General features: G+C 53.0%; 1 protein-coding gene across 1 annotated transcript; it reads right to left on the reverse strand.

Annotated features, from left to right (window-relative positions):
• Positions 1–3791: 3791 nt before the first annotated feature.
• GTF2E1 (general transcription factor IIE subunit 1) lies at positions 3792–22595 on the reverse strand. The gene is given in 5 exon segments (XM_038758453.1): positions 3792–4728; positions 7257–7455; positions 7457–7499; positions 10891–11092; positions 22006–22595. Coding segments are annotated over 5 exon segments (1323 nt in total). The 5' UTR covers positions 22454–22595; the 3' UTR covers positions 3792–4297.
• Between the last annotated feature and the right edge of the window lie 288 nt (positions 22596–22883).

A 22883-nucleotide genomic window follows, 5' to 3' on the forward strand; every position in this document is an offset into this window, starting at 1 on the left:
ACTTGTACATATTTATTCTATTTTTTATTTTGTTAATATGTTTTGTTTTGTTGTCCGTCTCTCCCTTCTAGACTGTGAACCCACTGTTGGGTAGGGACTGTCTCTATATGTTGCCAACTTGTACTTCCCAAGCGCTTAGTACCGTGCTCTGCACACAGTAAGCGCTCAATAAATACGATTGAATAAATGAATGAATGCCATTTGTCCGCTGCATAGGGACTAGGGCACGGGCCTGGGAGTCACAAGGTTTGCCGCCATTTGTCTGCTGCATGAGCTTGAGCGAGTCACTTCACTCCCCTGTGCCTCAGTTCCCTCATCTGCAAAATGGGGATGGAGACTGTGAGCCCCACGTGGGATAGGGAGAGGGTCCAACCCAATTTGCTGGTTTCCACCCCAGCTCTTAGAATGGTGCCTGGCACGTGGTAAGTGCCTAGCAAACAAATAATAATAATAATGATAATAATAATGATGGTATTTATTAAGCGCTTACTATGTGCAAAGCACTGTTCTGAGCGCCGGGAAGGTTACAAGGTGATCAGGTTGTCCCACGGGGGGCTCACAGTTTTTAATCCCCATTTTACAGATGAGGTGAGGCCCAGAGAAGTGAAGTGACTTGCCCAGAGTCACACAGCTGACAATTCGCGGAGCCGGGGTTTGAACCCATTACCTCTGACTCCAAAGCCCGTGCTCTTTCCACTGAGCCACGCTGCTTCCCTGATAATGATAGCATTTATTAAGCGCTTACTATGTGCAAAGCACTGTTCTAAGCGCTGGGGAGGTTACAAGGTGATCAGGTTGTCCCACGGGGGGCTCACAGTCTTCATCCCCATTCTACAGGTGAGGGAACTGAGGCACAGAGGAGCTAAGTGACCCGCCCACAGTCGCACAGCTGACAAGTGGCGGAGCTGGGATTTGAACCCATGACCTCTGACTCCAAAGCCCGGGCTCTTTCCACTGAGCCACACTGCTTCTCATGCAAGTACCACAGTTATTATCATTATTATTACTATTATCATTAATTGGGCTGCCCCTTGAATTAATGCAGTCCCAGCAGGAGGAAGGGAAGGATCATCGTGCCAAGCCCATTTCACAGATGGGGAAACTGAGGCTCGAGGGATCCGAAAACCCCAGATCAGGCTAGATCAGACTCAAACTTCCCCCTGAATCGAACCTCCACGATTGCTGCTCCTGCACAGTATTAAGTGTTTGGGAGAGGACAATAATAATAATAATAATGATGGCATTTGTTAAGCGCTTACTATGTGCAAAGCACTGTTCTAAGCGCTGGGGAGAATACAAGGTGATCAGGTTGTCCCACGCAGGTCTCACAGTCTTAATCCCCATTTTACAGATGAGGTAACTGAGGCCCAGAGAAGTGAAGCGACTTGCCCAAAGTCACACAGCTGACAATTGACAGAGCCAGGATCTGAACCCATGACCTCTGACTCCAAAGCCCGGGCTCTTTCCACTGAGCAACAGTGCTTCTCTTCTAATACAACAGACACATTCCCTGTCGACTTCAAGCTTACAGCCTAGAGGACATGATACCAACAGGACTCAAGCGGGCTCTTTGTAGACAAGCAATACGTCTGTTTGTTATTCTGTTGTACTCTCCCAAGCGCTTAGTACAGTGCTTTGCACACGGTAAGCGCTCAATAAATACGACTGAATGAATGGGAAAGAGGAATTGAGCCTGTGAGGAATTGTTTCCACTGGAGGAATCCAGTTTCGACTAACGTGGTTAAAATGGATTATTCCGAACAGAACCCCGATCCAAGCCCTTCCCCGGAGGGCTGACCTAGTTTCCTGGTTACCTGGGCCCCAGCCAGTCCCTCCTTCCTGGATTCCAGCTTGGGTTTTCATTCATTCAGTCGTATTTATTGAGCGCTTACTGTGTGCAGAGCACTGTACTAAGCTCTTGGGAAGTACAAGTCAGCAACATATGGAGACGGAAAGATCAGAGGCTAATGCGGAATCAAATCAGGATATGTTGGGTAGGGACTGTCTCTATATGTTGCCAACTTGTACTTCCCAAGCTTAGTACAGTGCTCTGCACACAGTAAGCGCTCAATAAATACGACTGATGGATTGATATAAGAAGTATCCGGACCATTTGGATGGAATGATTCAAGGCTGGGGCTGCAGGGATTTTCCATTTTCATATCATTTGCCTCAGTTACCTCATCTATAAAATGGGGATTCAAAGTGTGAGCCCCCCGGGGGACAACTTGATTACCCCGTACCTATGCCAGCGTTTAGAAGAGTGCTTGGCACATAGTAAGCGCTTAACAAATACCACCATTATTATTACGGTTTTTCCCTTATTTCATCTTGTAAACGGGTTTTGCCCCGTCCCCTCCCTCCTTAAGGGCTGGGGCCTTCCTTCCAAGTCCGCGGAGAATCCATTGCCACCGCCTCCGGGGAGGAACGGGGTTCGCGATCCTGTCCCGGGTGCGCCTCTAAATCTACCAAAGCAACCCCGGATCCCACCGCCCCGGACCCCACCGTCTGTTTCCGAAACCCAGGAGAGTTGGAGGGGCAGGGGATGGGGAGGTGGCCCTCCTGAGGGTAATGATGGCATCTGTTAAGCACTTACTACATGCGGAGCACTGTTCTAAGCGCTGGGAGGATACAACGTGATCAGGTTGTCCCCCGTGGGGCTCCCAGTCTTCATCCCCATTTTACAGATGAGGTCACTGAGGCCCAGAGAAGCGACTTGCCCAAAGTCACACAGCTGACAAGTGGTGGAGTCAGGATTAGAACCCATGACCTCTGACTCCCAAGCCCGGGCTCTTTCCACTGAGCCACGCTGCTTCCCTGTACCCTCCGGAAACGCCGCCAGAGGAGCCCCCCCGGAGGCGGAGAAGAACCCATCAATCCGCCAATCGACAATGGCGGTGCTCAGTTCAGTGCTCTACACACGGTAAGCGCTCAATAAATACGATTGAATGAATGAGAACGAAGCAATGTGCTCGGCCATCAGGAGATCACAGGTTCCTTCCCCTCAATGAATTTACAATCCAGAAAACACTTAAATACCATTATTACTACTGTATTATTACAATCAAATGGGGGACCCCCCCCCCCATAGAAGCACCGTGAACTGGGACCCAGAAGTCATGGGTTCTAATCCCAGCTCTGCCACTTATCAGCTGTGTGACTTTGGGCAAGTCACTTAACTTTTCTGGGCCTCAGTGACCTCATCTGTGAAATGGGGATTAAGACTGTGAGCCCCCCGTGGGACAGCCTTATCACCTTGTAACCTCCCCAGCGCTTAGAACAGTGCTTTGCACATAGTAAGCACTTAATAAATCCCATCGTTATTCTTATTATTATTCTCTGGGTCTCAGTGACCTCATCTGTAAAATGGGGATTAAGACTATGAGCCCCACGTGGGACAACTTGATCACCTTGTATCCCCCCCAGCACTTAGAACAGTGCTTCGCACATAGTAAGCGCTTAACAAATACTATCATTATTTATTATTGTCACCCCAGTGCTTAAACAGTGCTTGGCACACAGTATGCGCTTAACAGATACCATCATTGTTATTATTATTGTTATTATATGGAAATGATCTCCTGCAGGAGGGGCTTTAAATATAGAAGCTCTAGGATGCCGGCTGGATTGAAGATAGGACTCGGGGTGCTGGGAATTAATCGGGGAAGGCTTCCTGGAACAGGCGAGGCTGAAAGGCAGTTATTGACCACTTCCTGTATACCTGAGCATCTCCACAGAAAAAAAGGCGCTACGCTTGACCTTTAAATCGATCTGAACGTGACCAAGAGACCTTCGATGGATACGGTTTATTCTTACGAAAAGGGTGAGGGTATCGAGATGGTGAAATCTGCCCCGAGCGTGGCAGGCGAGCCGTGTTTCCAGCCCCCAGTTGGTCCCAAACGGCAGCGGGCATCATCTCCCCTGGCACCGGAGTCCGGGCGCTCTGGATTAGGAATGATCCTCTTGAACGAAAACCGTCTCGGGCGGCACCAGTCTGACTGCCCACGTGCAGGCCGGGGCCGGGGGACACCTGGGGGGCTCTGGAAACCGGCAGGGAAGGAGGAAGGTGGCCCCGGAGGATCGGACGCCCCCCGACACCACCAAAATTGGGCAGCTCTGAGTGGGCCCGCTCGGCACCCACTCCCGTCGGCCCGGCCTCTCCCAGCGTCTGTCGCTCCGGCCGCAGTGGGTTGGGCCCGAGACGGACGGCTCCGAGGGTCCGGACCCAATCGCTGGAGAACCCGGGAGCAGGCCCACGCAGACCGCCCCTCTCGGCGGTCTTCCCGGCGGAGGCGGCTCACTCGTACATGTCCTCGAACATCCGCTGCCCCATGGTGATGTAGACCTCCTTCTCCTCGGGGGTCATCTGGGCCACCAGCTCAGGCTGCTGGCTCACCTCACTGTAGGAGAAGGGCTGGCCGGCCACCATGACCACGGGGTCATCCGCCACCTCCTCGAACTCGTCCTCGTCCTCGTCCCGGCCCGGCAGCATGGAGAAGGCGGCCAGCCGCGGCGGCGGCGGCGGCGACTCCTCATCCGACTCGCTGGTCTCGCTGTCCGAGTCGCTGCCGCGGCCGGGGCCCAGGGGGGCCGCGGCACCCGCCGAGCCCGCCGCGGCCGAGGGCGTCTTCTTCTCGTGGATGAGCAGCGCCCGCATGACCTCCTCGTTGTCGTCCGGCGCGCCCCGGCCCTCAGCCCGATCCTGGAAGCCGGCGATGCCCAGGGTCCCTGGGGGACAGCCGATAGCTCAGTTAAGCGCTTGGTACAGTGCTCTGCACGCGGTAAGCGCTTAATAAATACGACTGAACTGAATGTCCCGGGGCCGCAGCCTGGCCTGAGGACCACCCAGGGGCGGGGGAAAGGAGGGAGGGGGATCTGTGCCACCCCTCACCCCCACCTCCTCTCTGCTCTCCTGGAGCTGGCCCTGACCGGGCACGCTAAGCCCGCGGCTGGTCCGCCCTCCACCCTCGAAGGTCTCGCCCACCCTGGACTGCGGGTGTACCCCTGGCTCGGGGCATCAACCGCCACAAACGGCGGCTCGAGTCTCTCCCGGCGGCCGCGGAGGGGACGGTGGAAACAACGGAACTCGGGAGAAGGGGCGGGAAGCAGCTCTGGGGAGTTTCAACCCAGGCCCCCGCCCACGGTCGGCTTCTCCGCCCAAGACACCACACCCAGACCTGGGATCGAGCACTGGAAAAGCAAAGCGCACACACACACACACACACACCAGCCACACATACACACCCCCACACAACACATAAACACACACAATCACATAAACATCCTCCCCATCCCGACCTCTGCCCTACCTCCTTCCCCTCCCCACAGCACCTGTCTATATGTTTGTACAGATTTATTACTCTATTTTACTTGTACATATTTACTATTCTATTTTGTTAATGATGTGCATCTGGTAGGGACTGTCTCTATATGTTGCCAACTTGTACTTCCCAAGGGCTTAGTACAGTGCTCTGCACACAGTAAGTGCTCAGTAAACACGATTGATTGATTGATCTAGCTTTATTTCTATTTATTCTGATGACACCTGTCCGCATGCTTTGTTTTGTTATCTGTCTTCCCCTTCTAGACTGTGAGCCCGTTGTTGGGTAGGGACCGTCTCCATATGTTGCCAACTTGGACTTCCCAAGCGCTTAGTCCAGGGTTCCGCAGTAAGCGCTCAATAAATACGATTGAATGAATGAATGAATGGTCCCAGGCTCCCCAGAGGGACTGTTGCCGTCATCTGGGCCCCACCTCCTCGCTTAACAGATACCATCATTGTTATTATTACTGTTATTATATGGAAATGATCTCCTGCAGGATGGGCTTTAAATATAGAAGTTCTGGGATGCTGGCTGGATTGAAAATAGGACTCGGGGTGCTGGGAATTAATTGGGGAAGGCTTCCTGGAACAGGTGAGGCTGAAAGGCAATTATTGACCACTTCCTGTATACCTGAGCATCTCCACAGGAAAAAAGGCGCTACGCTTGACCATTAAATCGATCTGAAAGTGACCAAGAGACCTTCTATGGAAACTGTTGGAAACGGTTTATTCTTACAAAATCCACGCCACTGTGCCTACACATCCCCCACTTATTATTATTACTATTATTATGGTACTTATTAAGCACTTACTATGTGCCAAGCACATTTGTGAGCACCTGGGTGGCTACAAGTTTGTCAGTTTGGACACAATCCCTGTCCCACAGGGGGCTCACAGGCTTCATCCCCAATTTCCAGATGAGGGAACTGAGGCCTAGAGGAGTGAAGTGATTTGCCCAAGGTCACCCGGCACACAAATGGCGGAGCCGGGATTAGAACCCAGGTCCCAGGCCCGGGCTCTAGCCACTAAGATACGCAGCTTCTCTAACGTACTGGGACACCAACCACAGACAGACATACACACAGCATGGACACACGTCCCAACCACGCACCGTGAGACTCCCTAGACTGTGAGCCCACTGTTGGGTAGGGACCGTCTCTAGATGTTGCCGACTTGTACTTCCCAAGCGCTTAGTCCAGTGCTCTGCACACAGTAAGCGCTCAATAAATACGATTGAACGAATTTGTACATATCTATTCTATTTATTTTATTTTGTTAATATGTTTGGTTTTGTTCTCTGTCTCCCCCTTCTAGACTGTGAGCCCACTGTTGGGTAGGGACTGTCTCTATATGTTGCCAACTTGGACTTCCCAAGCGCTTAGTCCAGTGCTCTGCGCACAGTAAGCACTCAATAAATACGATTGAACGAATTTGTACATATCTATTCTATTTATTTTATTTTGTTAATATGTTTTGTTCTCTGTCTCCCCTTGTAGACTGTGAGCCCACTGTTGGGTAGGGACCGTCTCTATATGTTACCAACTTGTACTCCCCAAGCACTTAGTCCAGTGCTCTGCACACAGTAAGCGCTCAATATATACGATTGAACGAATTTGTACATAACTATTCTATTTATTTTATTTTGTTAATATGTTTTGTCTTGTTCTGTCTCCCCCTTCTAGACTGTGAGCCCACTGTTGGGTAGGGACTGTCTCTAGATGTTGCCGACTTGGACATCTCAAGCGCTTAGTCCAGTGCTCTGCACACAGTAAGCGCTCAATAAATACGATTGATTGATTGATTGATTGAATGAATGAATGAACTCCCTGCTCCCAGCAGGGCCGGCCCTTCCCAGGTGAGCAGGGAGCGGCTCCCGCCCCGTCCCTCCCCGGGCCGGGGCAGGGGGTGGCCGCCCCAGCCCCGCCGGCCTTACCGTCCGCCCTGTCTTCGTGGTCGTAGGCCCCCTGGACGGTGCTCTCCCGCAGCCAGACGGGCCTCTCCTTGGGTGGCTTCCCCTCAGCCGCCCCGCGGTGGGCGTCTTCCTGGTCGTCCATGCTGATGATCACCTTCTGCTTGTAGAGGTCCTCGTAGGATGGGCCCTTGGTGGCCCACGCCTCCCGGGGGGGGCCCGCTGGTGAGGCCGGGGGCTCCTGCCGCCGCTGCCGCCCGTTCCTTGCTGGGGGTGGAGAAGGGAGGAAAAAACCGCGGGCGTCAATGGAGTCGTGCCAGGACCTCTAGGCAGGCAGGCAATCGCATTTATTGAGCGCTTTCTGTGTGCAGAGCACTGTACTAACAGCTTGGGAAAGTACAGTTCTATTTGTTCTGACGACTCTTCCAGGAGGCCTTCTCAGAATGAGCCCCTTCCTTCCTCTCCCCCTCGTCCCCCTCTCCATCCCCCCATCTTACCTCCTTCCCTTCCCCACAGCACCTGTATATATTTATATATGCCTGTACATATTTATTACTCTATTTATTTTACTTGTACATATCTATTCTATTTATTTTATTTTGTTAGTATGTTTGGTTTTGTTCTCTGTCTCCCCCTTTTAGACTGTGAGCCCACTGTTGGGTAGGGACTATCTCTATATGTTGCCAACTGGTACTTCCCAAGTGCTTAGTACAGTGCTCTGCACACAGTAAGCGCTCAATAAATATGATTGATTGATTGACTCCTGTCCACACTCTATTTTATTTGTGCATATTTATTCTATTTATTTTATTTTGTTAATATGTTTTGTTCTCTGTCTCCCCTTTCTAGACTGTGAGCCCATTGTTGGGTAGGGACCATCTCTATATGTTGCCAACTTGGACTTCCCAAGCACTTAGTACAGTGCTCTGCACACAGGAAGTGCTCAATAAATACAATTGAATGAATGAATGAATGGTTTTTTTTTGTTGTCTGTCTCCCCCTTCTAGACTGTGAGCCCGTTGCTAGGTAGGGACCGTCTCTATATGTTGCCGACTTGTACTTCCCAAGCGCTTAGTACATTGCTCTGCACATAGTAAGCGCTCAATAAATACGACTGAATGAACACATACATTCCCTGCTAAGAAGCACTGTCCTAAGAGCTCGGGAGAGTACAAAAGGACACACACATTCCTTGCCCAAAGTCCAGAGGGGGAGACAGACATTAGTATAAATAAATTACAATTAAATATAAAGATTTGCTCCTCTCTCCCTTTTTTTTATGGTATTTGTTAAGTATTTACTCTGTGCCAGGCACTGTGCTAAGCGCTGGGGTGGACACAAGCAAGTCGAGTCGGACACAGTCTCTGTCCTAAATGGGGCTCACACTCTTAATCAGCGTGGCTCAGTGGAAAGAGCCCAGGCTTTGGAGTCAGAGGTCATGGGTTCAAATCCCGGCTCAGCCAATGGTCAGCTGCGTGACTTCGGGCAAGTCACTTCACTTCTCTTTGCCTCAGTTCCCTCATCTGTAAAATGGGGATTAAGACAGTGAGCCCCCCGTGGGACAACCTGATCACCTTGTAACCTCACCAGCGCTTAGAACAGCGCTTAATAAATGCCATTATTATAATTATAATAATTATTATTATTAATCCCCCTTTTATGGATGAGGTACCCGAGACCCAGAGAAGTGAAGTGACTTGTCAAAGGTCACAGGGCAGCCAAGTAAGGGAGCTGGGACTAGACGCCCGGGTCTGGGCTCTATCCACTAAGCCATGATGATGACACACCTTCCCCCCGCCCTCAGAGAGACCCCGGAATGGCATGGCGAAGAGGGAACGGGCTTTGGAAAAGGGTCTCCTCCTGGCCTGTGGGGCTAAGCGGAGGAGCTGATGCAGCTGGGAAAAAAGGAATTAATCAGCCTTACAAAAACAGAACGGGGGAGGAGGAGGAAAAAGAGGGGAAAAAAGAGGGGTCGGGAGACACATAGGAGCGGAACAACTTGGGTCCTTAATAAATACCTGAGGCTGAATTAATCATCGCGCCTTCTACATGCCCCCACCCACCGTACTGGCAGATTGGACCTTCCGGCCATTTAAACAAATACCCGCCCAGGGTAAGCGGTGATTATTTTTATCCATCACTTGACCAGCAAGTGATCCTTAAACTCCAAAACGGACCAAGGCAGGCGATGCAGACAGACCCTGTGGGCCGCCCATCTAAATCGGGAGAACGCCAGACCCAAGCTTTGCTCCATCGATACCCCGGCCTCTGAAGTTGTCGGGCATTTGTAATTAATTTGGCCTTGGAGATAACGGAGGTCCCAGAGGAGCTCTGCCCGGGTCGCCGTTGGAAAAACGCCCGTTTAGTTCTGCAAGTTTACAAGCTGCACCCGGTTCTTCCCGCCTATCAAGACCGCTCTGAGCTCCTCCCACCAACTGGAGCCTTGCTCTTTCACCACTACTGACAATGATGATCATTCAACCGGGCAGCCTTTTACATTATTTAAGGCGTTTTAGAGCTGTTCGAGTGTTCGCACGATGCCCTGAGTTCTCCCGGGGGTAAGGACAGTCTTCATCTTTCATTCCGGTTCTGGGCTGCGGGCGGATTTCTTTTTTTTAAAGACACGTGTCCAGTCAGAAGGGAGAGAAGAAGGAAAGGGGTGGTGGCGGCGGCGGCGGCGGGAGAAGGGCGCCGTCTTGAAAGGGGATCTGGAAAATGTAAAGTTGGGTGGAGGGAGCTTTGGATTCAAAAGGCTCTGGGGAGTGAAAGTGGAAAGGGAGAGAAGAGATTCCAGCCAGACAGGCAGCAGAAGGGGAGAGCGAGCAGATGGTGGCTGGGTGGCACAATATGGGCTGCGGTATCCGCCCCTCTGACGCGCTGGCGGGGAGGCCCCCGCTCCTGGCACCTCGCAGCTGGACGGAATATTTACCGCTGCTGGAACCTGGGCCTCCCTCCACAGGCAGCGTCTTTAGATGAGGAACACAGACGGACAGGCGGGTCGGTCTCGGAGAAACACGAGAGACCCAGAGACAAAGAGGAGGGGAGAGGCATAAAGAGTCGGGGGAAAGAAGCCAGAGAGAGACGGGGCCGCGAATGTCGCCAGGGGCCAGGTTCACGAGCGCTGCGGAACTCTCTCCGAGCACTCGGTAGGGCATCTCTACTTAGAGAAGCAGTGTGGCTCAGTGGAAAGAGCACCGGCTTTGGAGTCAGAGGTCATGGGTTCAAATCTCGGCTCTGCCAACTTTGGGCAAGTCACTTAACTTCTCTGAGCCTCAGTTCCCTCATCTGTAAAACGGGGATTAAGACTGTGAGCCCCACGTGGGACAACCTGATCACCTTGTATCCCCCCAGCGCTTAGAACACTGCTTTGCACATAGTAAGCGCTTAACAAATGCCATTATTATTATTATTATTATTATTATTATTATTATTATTATTATTCTCTGTGCCTCAGTTCCCTCATCTGTAAAACTGGAAGCCCCCTGTGGGACAACCTGATCACCCTGTCACCTCCTCAGCGCTTAGAACAGTGCTTTGCTCATAGTAAGCGCTTAGTAAATGCCACTGTTATATTATTATTATTATCCCACCCCCCAGTTGGCGCTCAGAAAATACCGCACCAGCCACGAGGCGCCCCCGGGCCGGGCAGACCACCCACCTCTGCTTGAGCGCGGGGATCTCGGTGGGCTCGGGCTCCAGGATCTCATAGGCCAGGTTGACGTCCTCGGTCTCCCGCAGCAGCACGTAGATGGGCTCGATCTGCTCGTTAAAGCGGGCTACCAGGGTGCGGGCGTCCTTCTTGGGCATGGCCGACTCGTCCTCCTCCACCTCGGTCTCGCAGAACGTGCAGCGGAAGGTCCCTGCGCGGAAAAGTCAGGGCGGTGCGTGGGGGCCGGGCGGGTTCCCGGACCCGTCGCCCAGCCCGCTCCCTTTTAACTCGACCCCCCTCCCCAGGGCTGTGGCGCTTCCCCCTTCCCGCACCGGCTCGGGGGCTCACGGGAGGCAAGGTAAAGGAGTGAACCCGGGCTTGGGAGTCGGAGGGCGTGGGTTCTAATCCCGGTTCTGCCACATGTCTGCTGGGCAATCACCTGACTTCTCCGGGCCTCGGTGACCACAGCGGTAAGACCACAGTCTTCTAGACTGTGAGCCCGCTGTTGGGTAGGGACCGTCTCTAGATGTTAGAGAAGCAGCGTGGCTCGGTGGAAAGAGCCCGGGCTTTGGAGTCAGAGGTCATGGGTTCAAATCCCGGCTCCGCCAATTGTCAGCTGGGTGACTTTGGGCAAGTCACTTCACTTCTCTGGGCCTCAGTTCCCTCATCTGTAAAATGGGGATTAAGACTGTGAGCCCCCCTGGGACAACCTGATCACCTTGTAACCTCCCCAGCGCTTAGAACAGTGCTTTGCACATAGTAAGTGCTTAATAATTATTAAGCGCTTAATAAATGCCATTATTATTATTATTATTATTATTATGTTGCCAACTTGTACTTCCCAAGCGCTTAGTACAGTGCTCTGCACCCAGTAAGCGCTCAATAAATACGATCGAATGAATGAATGAATGAATAAAATGGGGATCGAGACTGTGCGCCCCATGTGGGACGGGGGCTGCATCCAACCTGATAACCTTGTAGCTACACCTCAGCTCTTATAACGGTGCTTGGTTCAAAGTAAGTGCTTAATAGCCCGGTGGCAGTGGGCAGACTGGGCATTTACTCATTCATTCAATCGTATTTATTGAGTGCTTACTGTGTGCAGAGCACTGTACTAAGCGCTTGGGAAGTGCAAGTTGGCAACATATAGAGACGGTCCCTACCCAACAGCAGGCTCCAAGTCTAGAAGGGGGCTGTGGGCAGGCATGGGCACACCCCAGGCGGGACAGAGACCCACATATCCTCCTTCTCGAGCCTCCTCACTGTCCCCCAACCCACTCTGGGGTGCCTGGGCACCCCTCGTCCTTTCCACCCCACCCACTGGCTCTCCCAACCTCCATGGGCCCTATAGCTCCCTCCTTCTCCTCCTCCTCCTCCTTTTCCTCCTCTACCACCTTCCCTCTGATGGAGGGGATGGATAGAGTCGGGAGAAGCCACACGGTCGCTCCCAGGAGGAGGGTATCGGTCGGATGGGCTGTACTAGGCGCCTACGGGGTGCGGAGGGTTGGGCCTAGCCCCGGGCTAGACACGGGACAATCGTCTATGACCGCCCGACACGGAGCCCACAGTCTCAGAAGGCTTGCGAGGGGAGGGGGCATCACGGGGCACTGAGAAGTAGCACAGTGTAGTAAATAGAGCACGGGCCGGAAATCAGAACATCATGAGTTCTAATCCCAGCTCTGCCACTTGTCTGCTGTGTGACCTTAGGTAAGTCGTTTCACTTCTCTGTGCCTCAGAGAAATGGGGATTACGCTGTGAGCTCCTTGTGGGGCAGGGACTGTGTCCAATCTGATTTGCTTGTATCCAATGCTTAGTACAATGCCTGGCATATAATAAGCGCTTAACAAATATCATTCTTATTATTACTGCAGCCTCATGCCACGGAGACGGCCGGATTTGAAAATAAAAGCTACGATTTCCTGCTTGTGACTAAACCGCTTTCGAACCACGGGCTTCGGCAGAGAGGAGGGCCCGAGAGCTCCACAGGAACTCCGAAGGCTCCCCGGGGCGGCCGCTTTGAAGCTCAAAGGCCGGGGATCGGCCTTTGCCCAATTCCGGGAGCCTTGCGGGAGCCCCCTCCTCCCCCCGGCCCCCCAGCAGCTAACAGAAGGAAACGTCGGCTCGTTCGGATGCTCTTAGGAAGTTCCCTGGTTTTGCCTTCCGGAGTCGGGGTGGGGGGAATCATCTCCAGGTGGCTTTCTTAATCTGCTTATCTCAAACCACACGGTAAAAACGGCAAGGAATCCCACCCCGTGCTAGATGAGGGAGAGGGAAGCAGGAGGGGGAGAGACCAGACCGCCAGGCCGCCGCAAAGAGGGCTCGGGTGGACGGGGAGACGACCCCCCGGGGGCCCGTGAGCTCTCCCGGCTGCGGCTTTTTTTCCGCTTCCTTTTCCACCGGGGAAACGGGGCTATTCATCACCGCTCTACTTCGCAGAGTGAGATGGATGAGGTTTCTGAAGTGCCTCGGGCTCCTTGAGAAAAAGTGGGCTATAAACCAGGCCCTTACATCTCCGCAGTTGGCGATCCGTTATTTTCCCGTTCGCCCCGAGCTCCGCTGTCAAGTAAGGAACCCCTCCGCTTCCTCCGCTCACCCCTAACCGTGCCCCCTTTCTGGATCCGAGGATCGGGACACGGGCACGGCCGGGAGAAGGGAGAGGGCAGAGATACTGGGCGCTCGGGGGCCCTGGGGCTGGCTCTGGGTGGCGGGGTCAACCCATCAGTGGTATTTACTTATTTCAGCGCTTAGAACAGTGCTTTGCACATAGTAAGCGCTTAATAAATGCCATTATTATTATTATTATTTACTGAGTGCTTCTCGTGTGCAAAGCACTGAACTAGGCGTTTGGGAAGTTGGCAGGCATGAGCCCCACCCTTCTAGACCGTGAGCCAGTTGTTGGGCAGGGACTGTCTCTATCTGTTGCTGAATCGTACTTTCCAAGCGCTTAGTTCAGTGCTGTGCACACAGTAAGCGCTCAATAAATATGATTGAATGAATGCCCTCAAGGAGCTTACAATCTAGCGGAGGACTGGCGTAGCAGACAGAGCATAGGCCTGGGTGTCAGAAGGTCATGGGTTCTAATCCCCCTCCTCATCTCCCCCCCCGACTTACCTCCTTCCCTTCCCCACAGCACCTGTATATATGGATATATGTCTGTATGTATTTATTACTCTATTTTATCTGTACACATTTATTCTATTTATTTTGTTAATACGTTTGTTTTGTCTCCCCCTTCTAGACTGTGAGCCCACTGTTGGGTAGGGACCGTCTCTATATGTTGCCGACTTGTACTTCCCAAGCGCTTAGTACAGTGCTCTCCACCCAGTAAGCGCTCAATAAATATGATTGAATGAATGAATGAATGAATGAATTCCGGCACCACCACATGACTGCCGAGTGACCTTGGGCAAGTCACTTCTCTACCTCTGTGCCTCAGTTCCCTCATCTATAAAATGGGGATTGAGACTGTGAGCCCCACTTGGGTCAGGAACTATGTCTGATCCAATTGGCTTGTAACCGCCCCAGCGCTCAGTACAGTGCCTGGCACATAGTAAGCGCCTAACAAAAGACCATAATTATTATTACTATTATTAGGACAGGTGAACAAAGCACCTCGACAGGAGAACAGCTACAAATGCCGGCCGGGGCATTCTCTCCACGTGCTCATTTTGACGTCACGCAAATACTGTCGACGCTCAGTAAATACTAACGGCTGATGGGTGGGTTTTGTTTTGTCATATTGCGCCTGTCCTCGGAAGGCTACACAGCGGGCGGTCTAACTAGCCCCCACCGCTGCCCCCTCCACATCGTCCTCAACCACCCCACTCCCACAGTTGGCGATCGCCACGGACGCCAGCGGCTGCCCGGGCCCAGGGTGGGGAGTGAGCCACGGTGCCACCTGCGGAGGCTTCATCAACCCATCAGTGGTATTTGAGCACTTACTATGTGCGGAGCACTGTACTAAACGCTTGGGAGAGTCCAACGCAACAGAATTAGCAGGCACGTACCCTGTCCACTGTGAGTTTACAGCCTAGAAGGTTTATTTAAAAAATGGACCCAGGCATTCTGTGTGGGGGTGGGCAGGTAGGAGGGCAGAAGGGGATGGTGGCTTTTTCTCCACTCGGCTCGGGGGCGGAACAGGGAGGGAAGGGGCCAGGGCAGCCGGGAAACCTTCTCTTCCAGGGAAGTGGCCGGATGAAAGCGGGGGTTGGGGAGGGGAAAGTGCCTCTGAGCTCTTCTAGGTGCAGGTTGCACTGACTTTCGGCCTCTTAGGATCCGTAGGTGGTCTGTCGGTCCTCCCAGGGGCCGGCACCCGGCCCACTTCACGGCCCTGATCAACCGGGCATGGCCACGACCCTCCCCGCCCAACAGGGATTCTGGGAACAGTTCATTTCTCGCATCCGGGTACCCGAAGAGCGGCCGGTGTTTCGTGGCCGAGGAGGAAATGAATCCCGAAACGGCCGAATTTTAACCAAAAAAATCCATCCGTCCTCCAGCTCCCTCGATGGGGTGGAATTCAAGACGGTACTCTTATTATCATCCCCGCCCGCCGTGCTCCTGCCGGGACAGGGGGTACACTGAGGGAGAAGGAGAAGGGCGGCACTTTGCTGAGAAGGGCCCACGACCACTTTCCTTGCCGGACCCAATTTTGATCAAAGTGACCGGTCACCCGGTGGCCCCTTCGCCCACTTTGGCCAGCTGGTTTTCCATGTTCCCATTAGGCCTGTCCACCTCACGGGACACTCCTCTCCTTGGAGGCTCCAGCGAGGAGGGGATCAGAAGACACCCCACCCTCCTCCCTGCCTTCCCAGGAGCCCCTCATCTCGGAGTGAGGAGTCAAGGGGACCGACCCTAAGGAGTGACCAGGACTTTTACGGACACAGGTAACACATCGTGGATGGAACTGATATTACTGAAAGACTCTGAACTCATAGGAAAGCCCTCAGAAATAAAACCAGGGTTATCTAACTAGGTAAAATGACGCTGACATTTAGAAGCATCAGATTTGGGAAGGGTGGTAGTGGGGATTCGGGGATGATTTGGTTTCCGAGTGATCGGTTAGCTATTTGTTTTATTGCTCCGGCCAAAAAGAACACACACACGCGTGTGAACAAAATGAGTCATGGGGAAAGCACTTCGAATCCTTAGGAGAAAAGGCCCGAGCTAAATCCTTGGATTTCCAATTTGCTTTAAAAGACAACACACCCCCACAAACCTCTCCGAACCATCAGCCATCCCCTTTTCAAAGGAAAATCTTTTCCCGACCGGATTCAGGCCTCCTGCCTCCTCCCTTTCTTAAAATAACCGTTGGGCGTCCTTGCCCGTCGGCCTTGAGAGCAAGCACGGTTCTCCGCTCCTGAGACGGAGGCGTAGCTCCACGTGAAGGGAATATGCTCGCTCCCCTCTAGACTGTCAGCTCGTGGGCGGGGAACGTGTCTACCAACTCTGTTGTACTGCCCTCTCCCAGGCGCTTAGTACAGTGCCCTGCACACGGTAAGTCCTCGACAGATACCACTGATGGAAAAGCAGAATGGCCTAAAAGAAAGAGTGTGGGCCTGGAAGACGGAATGACCTCGGTTCTAATCCCAGTGGCCACTTTTTATGGTATTTGCTAAACGCTTGCATTGTACGGGCACTGGGGTAGCTACAAGATTGGACGCGCTTTACGTCCACATAGGGCACGCAGTCTTGATCCCCATTTACAGATGAGGTAACTGAGGCACGGAGAAGCAGAGTGACTTGCCCAACGTCAGGCAGCGGGCAAGTGGCGGAGCCTGAATTAGAACCCAGGTCCTTCTGTCTCCTGAGCCCATACTCTATCCATCAGACTGTGTTGCGTCTGTTCTGTGTCCCTGGGCAAGTCACTTCACTTCTGTGCCTCAGTTGCCTCATGTGTAAAGTGTGGATTAAGACTGTTAGCCCCACGTGGGACATGGACCGTGTCCAGCCTGATTATCTTATGAGAAGCAGCATGGCCTAGTGGGCAGAGCCCGGGCTTGGGAGTCAGAAGGTCCTGGGTTCTAATCCCGGCTCTACCACGTGTCTGCTGTGTGACCTAGGGCATGTCACTTCACTTCTCTGGGCCTCACTCACCTCATCTGTAAAATGGGGATTGAGACTGTGAGCCGCACATCGGACAGGGACTACGCCCAACCCGACTTGCTTGAATCCACCCTGGTGCTCAGTGCAATGCCTGGCATATAGTAAGCGCTCAGCAAATACCGCAATTAATATTGTATTATTCCGAGTGCTGTGACTAGCGCTCGGGCTAAGCGGGCGGATCATCATCATCATCATCAATCGTATTTATTGAGCGCTTACTGTGTGCAGAGCACTGTACTAAGCGCTTGGGAAGTACAAGTTGGCAACATATAGAGACAGTCCCTACCCAGCAGTGGGCTCACAGTCTAAAAGGGGCGGATGTGGCAGAGCCCAGGACTCTCAGGGTGCTGGAAGGGTGGGGTTTGGGGGGGGCGGGGGCATGGCAGCTCGGCACATGTGAGACGTGTCCCCGGTTGCCCCGACGCAGACTCATCTCGGCCTTCCGGGGAATGAAACATTCCTGGCTGCGAAATATGAGTGGGACCACGTATCCCGGGAGATCGCCCGCCCGTCAAAAACTGGCTGACAGACCTAAAAGGAGCCTGGGGTCGCCCACCCTGCCCCGCCCACACACGTGCCCTGCGAGGAGCCGCAGCAGGGCATCTTTGGGCATTACAAAAGTCTCCCTCGTAGCTACCGAAATATTATTCCGGGTAAGGACGACTACCCCGGGATTTCGGCTCAACGCTGCCCGGCTGCCGGGGGGAGAGCGTGACCAGCCCGTGGGCTCTAAAACCTCAAGCCCTCAACGCCCGCTGGAGAGGGGGCTGACTTATTGCCTCTGGCCTGGGAGTTTGGGAGACCCGCTGGGGAAAGCCTGCCCGGAGGGAAGTCTCGGAGGAAGAGAAATGGGGGATGACCACCCCGTGGGCTCTAAATACCGAAGGCATTTGTTAAGCACTTACTATATATCAAGCACCGTTCTAAGCGCTAGGGGAAGCAGCACGGTGTAGTGGCTAGAACCCAGGGTCATGAGTTCTAATCCCGGCTCCACCACTTGTCCGCTGTGTGGCCCTGGGCAAGTCACTTCATCGTTTCTCAGTTCCCTCATCTGTAAAACAGAGGCTGCGACTGTGCGCCCCACACGGGGCGGGGACTGTGTCCAACCTGATCTGCTTGTAGCCATCCCAGCGCTTAGTACGGTGCCTGGCACCTAGTAAGGGCTTAACAAATATCACAATTATTATTATTATTGTTACTATAATAAACTAGATTCCCCCTGGTTACTCTACATCCAAGCGCTCAAGTACAGTGCTCTGCACACAGTAAGCGCTCCATAAACACGACTGAATTTGGCAACGTGACTCATTAATGATGAGGATTTTTGGTGGCTCCTTCATTTTAATGACTCTCTCCTCCCCTAGACTGTAAGCTCTTTGCGGGCAGGGATCATGTCTACCATCTCTCTTGTACTGTACTTTCCCAAGCGCTTAGTATAGTGCTCTGCACACAGAGATTGATTGATTCAGGGCACAAGAGAAGGCTCCTCATCTAGGCCAAAGTCGCGGGGTCCTCACTGGCGTGGGCTGGGGATTTTAAGCAGGGACTAGGGCCCGCCTCTCAGTAGTCGCCCTTGGGGGGGCTCCCCATTAGGGCTTCCTGGCACCCCAACAGTTCCCTTTCCCTCCACCCAGCCTCACAACAGCTCCACAGACGAGGCAATGCCACGCCAACGGCCCGTTCTAGGGGACAGACCAAGAACCCGATTTCTAATCCCGGCTCCGCCGCCCATCTGCTGTGTGTGACCTTGGGCAAGTCACCTAACTTGGCCGTGCCTCAGTGACCTCATCTGCAAAACGGGGATTGAGAATGTGAGCCCCATATGGGACACGGCCTGTGTCCGGCCTGTTTAGCTTGAATCTACCCCAGCGCTTAGCACAGTACGTTGCCAAATACCATTCAAAAGACAAAAAGACAAGCGCTCACAGCGGGAGGGTCATGGGGATATCCCTCTTTCCTGGTTATCCCAGGTGGCCGTTCCCCTCCCAAAGGACTTCACCTCATCCTTCCCAGGTGGCCATTCCCCTCCCGAGGGACTTCACCTCATCCTTCGGAAGATGGATGAGGCCTGGCGCCGCGGGTTCCGCCGGAGGATTCCGGCGGCTGGCTCGGCTCCTCCCGATGCCGGAAATCGGCCAGCGGGAGCAGCCGGCGGCCCCGATCCCAATCCAATAACTCCAGGCCACGCTAATGAGATTTCGGAGGAAACAGAGATTTCTCATTACCGCGTCCGGGCCCGGAGCCGCTAATTCCAGCCGCGGACCCCCTGTTTTGCCAAGTGGACGGAGCGGGTGGCTGGCTCCTCCTGGGAGCATTCCTGCTTCGGGGAGCCGCCGCTCCACCCGGGACACGGAACCGTTCGGCAGAAGACCGGGACAGGCCGGGGCTCGGGCCCGCTCCCTCCATGCCCACCGATGACAGGGTTTCCGGTCGGCCCCCAGCCGGGGGTGACGGGGAAGGAAAGACGGAGAAGGTCTTTTTGGTTTGTTGGTTTTTTTTTTACGATGTCCGTTATGCGCTTACTACGCGTCAGGCACCGTACTAAGCGCTGGGGTAGATACAAGCTAATCCATCCCACATGGGACTCACAGTCTTAATACCCATTTTACAGATGACGGAACTGAGGCACCGAGAAGCCAAGTGACTTGCCCAGGGTCACGCAGCGGGCAAGTGGCAGAACCAGGATTAGAACCCATGACCTTTTGACTCCTAGGCCTTCGCTCTATCCACTTCGCCAAGCCGCTTCTCTAACCTGCTTCTCTTGTATGGGATGCAGTGTGGCTCAGTGGAAAGAGCCTGGGCTTGGGAGTCAGAGGTCCTGGGTTCGAATTCCGACTCCGCCACTTGTCAGCTGTGTGACCTTGGGCAAGTCACTTAACTTCTCTGGGCCTCAGTTCCCTCATCTGTAAAATGGGGATTACGACTGTGAGCCCTACGTGGGACAACCTTGATCACCTTGTATCCCCCCAGCACTTAAAACAGTGCTTGGCACATAGTAAGCGCTTAACAAATACCACCATAATTATTATTATTATTGTTATTCTCTGAGCCTCAGTTCCCTCACCTGTAAAATGGGGATGAAGACTGTGAGCCCCACGTGGGACAACCTGATCACCTGTATCCCCCCCGGCGCTTAGAACAGTGCTTTGCACATAGTAAGCGCTTAACAAATGCCATCATTATTATTATTGTATCTACCCCAGTGTTTAGAACAGGGCTTCACACATGGTGAGTGCTTAACTAGTAGCATTATTATTATTATTCTCAAAAACCCAAGTTTGAAGGTGAGGAAAGTGCCAGGGCCGGGATGAGAACCCAGGGCGTCTGACTCCCAGACGCAGGCTTTACCCACTAAGCCACACTGCTTCTCAAACCAAATACTCAAATTATTATGATTAAATACCTGAGGTCTCCTGCCCAGGGCATACTATCTCTTCACTCTCTCCCAGGCGCTCAATACAGTACACAGCCCACGGGGACTGTCAGCTCCTTGATGACAGGTACTGTGTCTACTCACTCTATTGGACTGTCCCAAGTACAATGCTCTGTTCTATTGTACTCTCCCAAACGCTTAGTACAGTGCTCTGCACACAAACGCTCAATAAATCCTATTGATAAATTATTCTTCGCAACGGTAGACTATCAGCTCCTCAAGGGGAGGGCTCTACCTGGCCGCAGTAAGGCGCTTAATCAATACTGTTGATTGGCTGACTGAAGGAAACCAAAGCACGCCAAAGTCGGTCCCGATTACTATATATATATTTTTTTAACGGTATTTGTTAAGCGCTTATCATGTAATGGGTACCAAACCAAGCACTGGGGTAGATACCAGCTAATCAGGCTGGACAGATTCCCTGTCCCACCTGGGTCTCACTGCCTCAAATCCCCACTTTCCAGATGAGGGAACTGAGGCCCAGGAGTGAAGCGACGCTCCCAAGGTCACCCAGCAGAAAAGCGGCGGAGCCGGGATTAGAACCCAGGTCCTCGGACTCAGTCAGCCAGTTGTATTTACTGAGCGCTTATCATACGCAGAGCACCGTAATAAGCGCCTGGGGGATGATAGAGCAATATGACAGCCTCATTCCCGGGTTCTAATCCCGGCTCCGCCACTCGTCTGCTGTGTGACTTTAAGCAAGTCACAACTTCTCTGGGCCTCATCTGTAAAATGGGGATTGAGACTGTGAGCCGCGCGTGGGACGGGGACTGGCGTCCAACCTATTTGCTTTATAAGAGAAGCAGCATGGCTCAGTGGGAAGAGAGTCATGGGTTCAAATTCCAGCTCCACCATGTCTGCTGTGTGACCTTGGGCAAGTCACCTCACTTCTCTGTGCCTCAGTTCCCTCGTCTGTAAAATGGGGATGAAGACTGTGAGGCCCCCATGGGACAACCTGATCACCTTGTGGCCTCCCCAGTGCTTAGAACAGTGCTTTGCACATAGTAAGCGCTTAATACATGCCATCATTATTATTATTATATGTATAATATATATTATATCCCATATATATGCTTGTACATATTTATTACTCTGTTTATTTATTTTACTTGTACACATCTATTCTATTTATTTTATTTTGTTAATATGTCTGGTTTTGTTCTCTGTCTCCCCCTTCTAGTCTGTGAGCCCGCTGTTGGGTAGGGACCGTCTCTATATGTTGCCAACTTGGACTTCCCAAGCGCTCTGCACACAGTAAGCGCTCAATAAATACGACTGATTGATTATTATTATTATTGTATTGACCCCAGATTGCCTGGCATATAGTCAGCACGCAAACACCGTAATTATTATTATTATTGCTACCCACCCGGCCACGCTGCCGCTCCCTGACTTCCCCCAGGAGGACCACCTGTTCTAGACCGTGAGCCCGTTGTTGTGTAGGGACCGTCTCTATATGTTGCCGACTCGTCCTTCCCCAGGGCTCGGTCCAGTGCCCTGTGCCCGGTAAGCGCTCGATAAATAGGACCGAACGAAAGGATGAACGCTCTCGGATCTCCCGGCGGGGCGGACCGTGGCGGCCCCCTCACCTGTCATGGGGTCGAAGAGCTGATTGGCCTCCAGGTCGGTGAAGGTGCTGAAGCAGATGGGGCACTTGAAGGAGGCGCGGTTGGTGGAATCCCGCTCGTCCGTCTCGATCCGCCGCCGCATGTGGTCCAGCTTGTACTTGACCACGTTGACCAGGAGGCGGTAGTTGATGAAGTAGTAGTTGTGGCGGGTGGTCTTGCCGTCGGCGGCCGTCTCCACCCGCATGCGGCACTTGATGAACTTGTCGCCCTTGAGGGTGTTGAGGACGGCGCGCAGCTGCTTGCGGTCGAACTTGAGCAGGTCCAGCATGTCCTCCTCCTTGACGCACGGGTTGCGGATCAGGATGTCGAGGGCCAGCGCGTGCTCCAGCCCGTAGAAGCCGCGCACCACGTACTTGGCCAGGCGCTTCAGGGCGCCCGGCACCTCCGTCAGCACGTCCGGGTCCGTCATGGTGGGCCCGGGGCCGCCCCGCTCCGCTGGGCCGGGGGGACAAGAGCGGGAGGATCAGCCGGGACCGCCTTCCTTCGGCCGAGAAGCGACATGAGCCCGGGAGGACCCGAGGTTCCGACGCAGGCCACGCTTCGCTTCTCTGGGCCTCGGTTTCCTCGTCTGGGAAATGGGGAAACAAAAGCCCGTGCTCCTTCCGCTGAACCACGCTGCTTCTCTTAAATACCATCGTTATGAGAACAGTGCTTTGCACATAGTAAGCGCTTAATAAATGCCAACATTATTATTATTATTATTATTATGAGTATTATTATCCCAGAGCTTAGAACACTGCTTGGCACACAGTAAGTGCTTAAGAAATACCATCAACATCATCATAATAATAATAATAATGATGGCATTTGTTAAGTGCTTACTAACAAACTAACACGCT

The sequence above is a fragment of the Tachyglossus aculeatus genome, chromosome 16, assembly GCF_015852505.1.
Source record: "Tachyglossus aculeatus isolate mTacAcu1 chromosome 16, mTacAcu1.pri, whole genome shotgun sequence".
Classification (NCBI taxonomy): domain Eukaryota; kingdom Metazoa; phylum Chordata; class Mammalia; order Monotremata; family Tachyglossidae; genus Tachyglossus; species Tachyglossus aculeatus.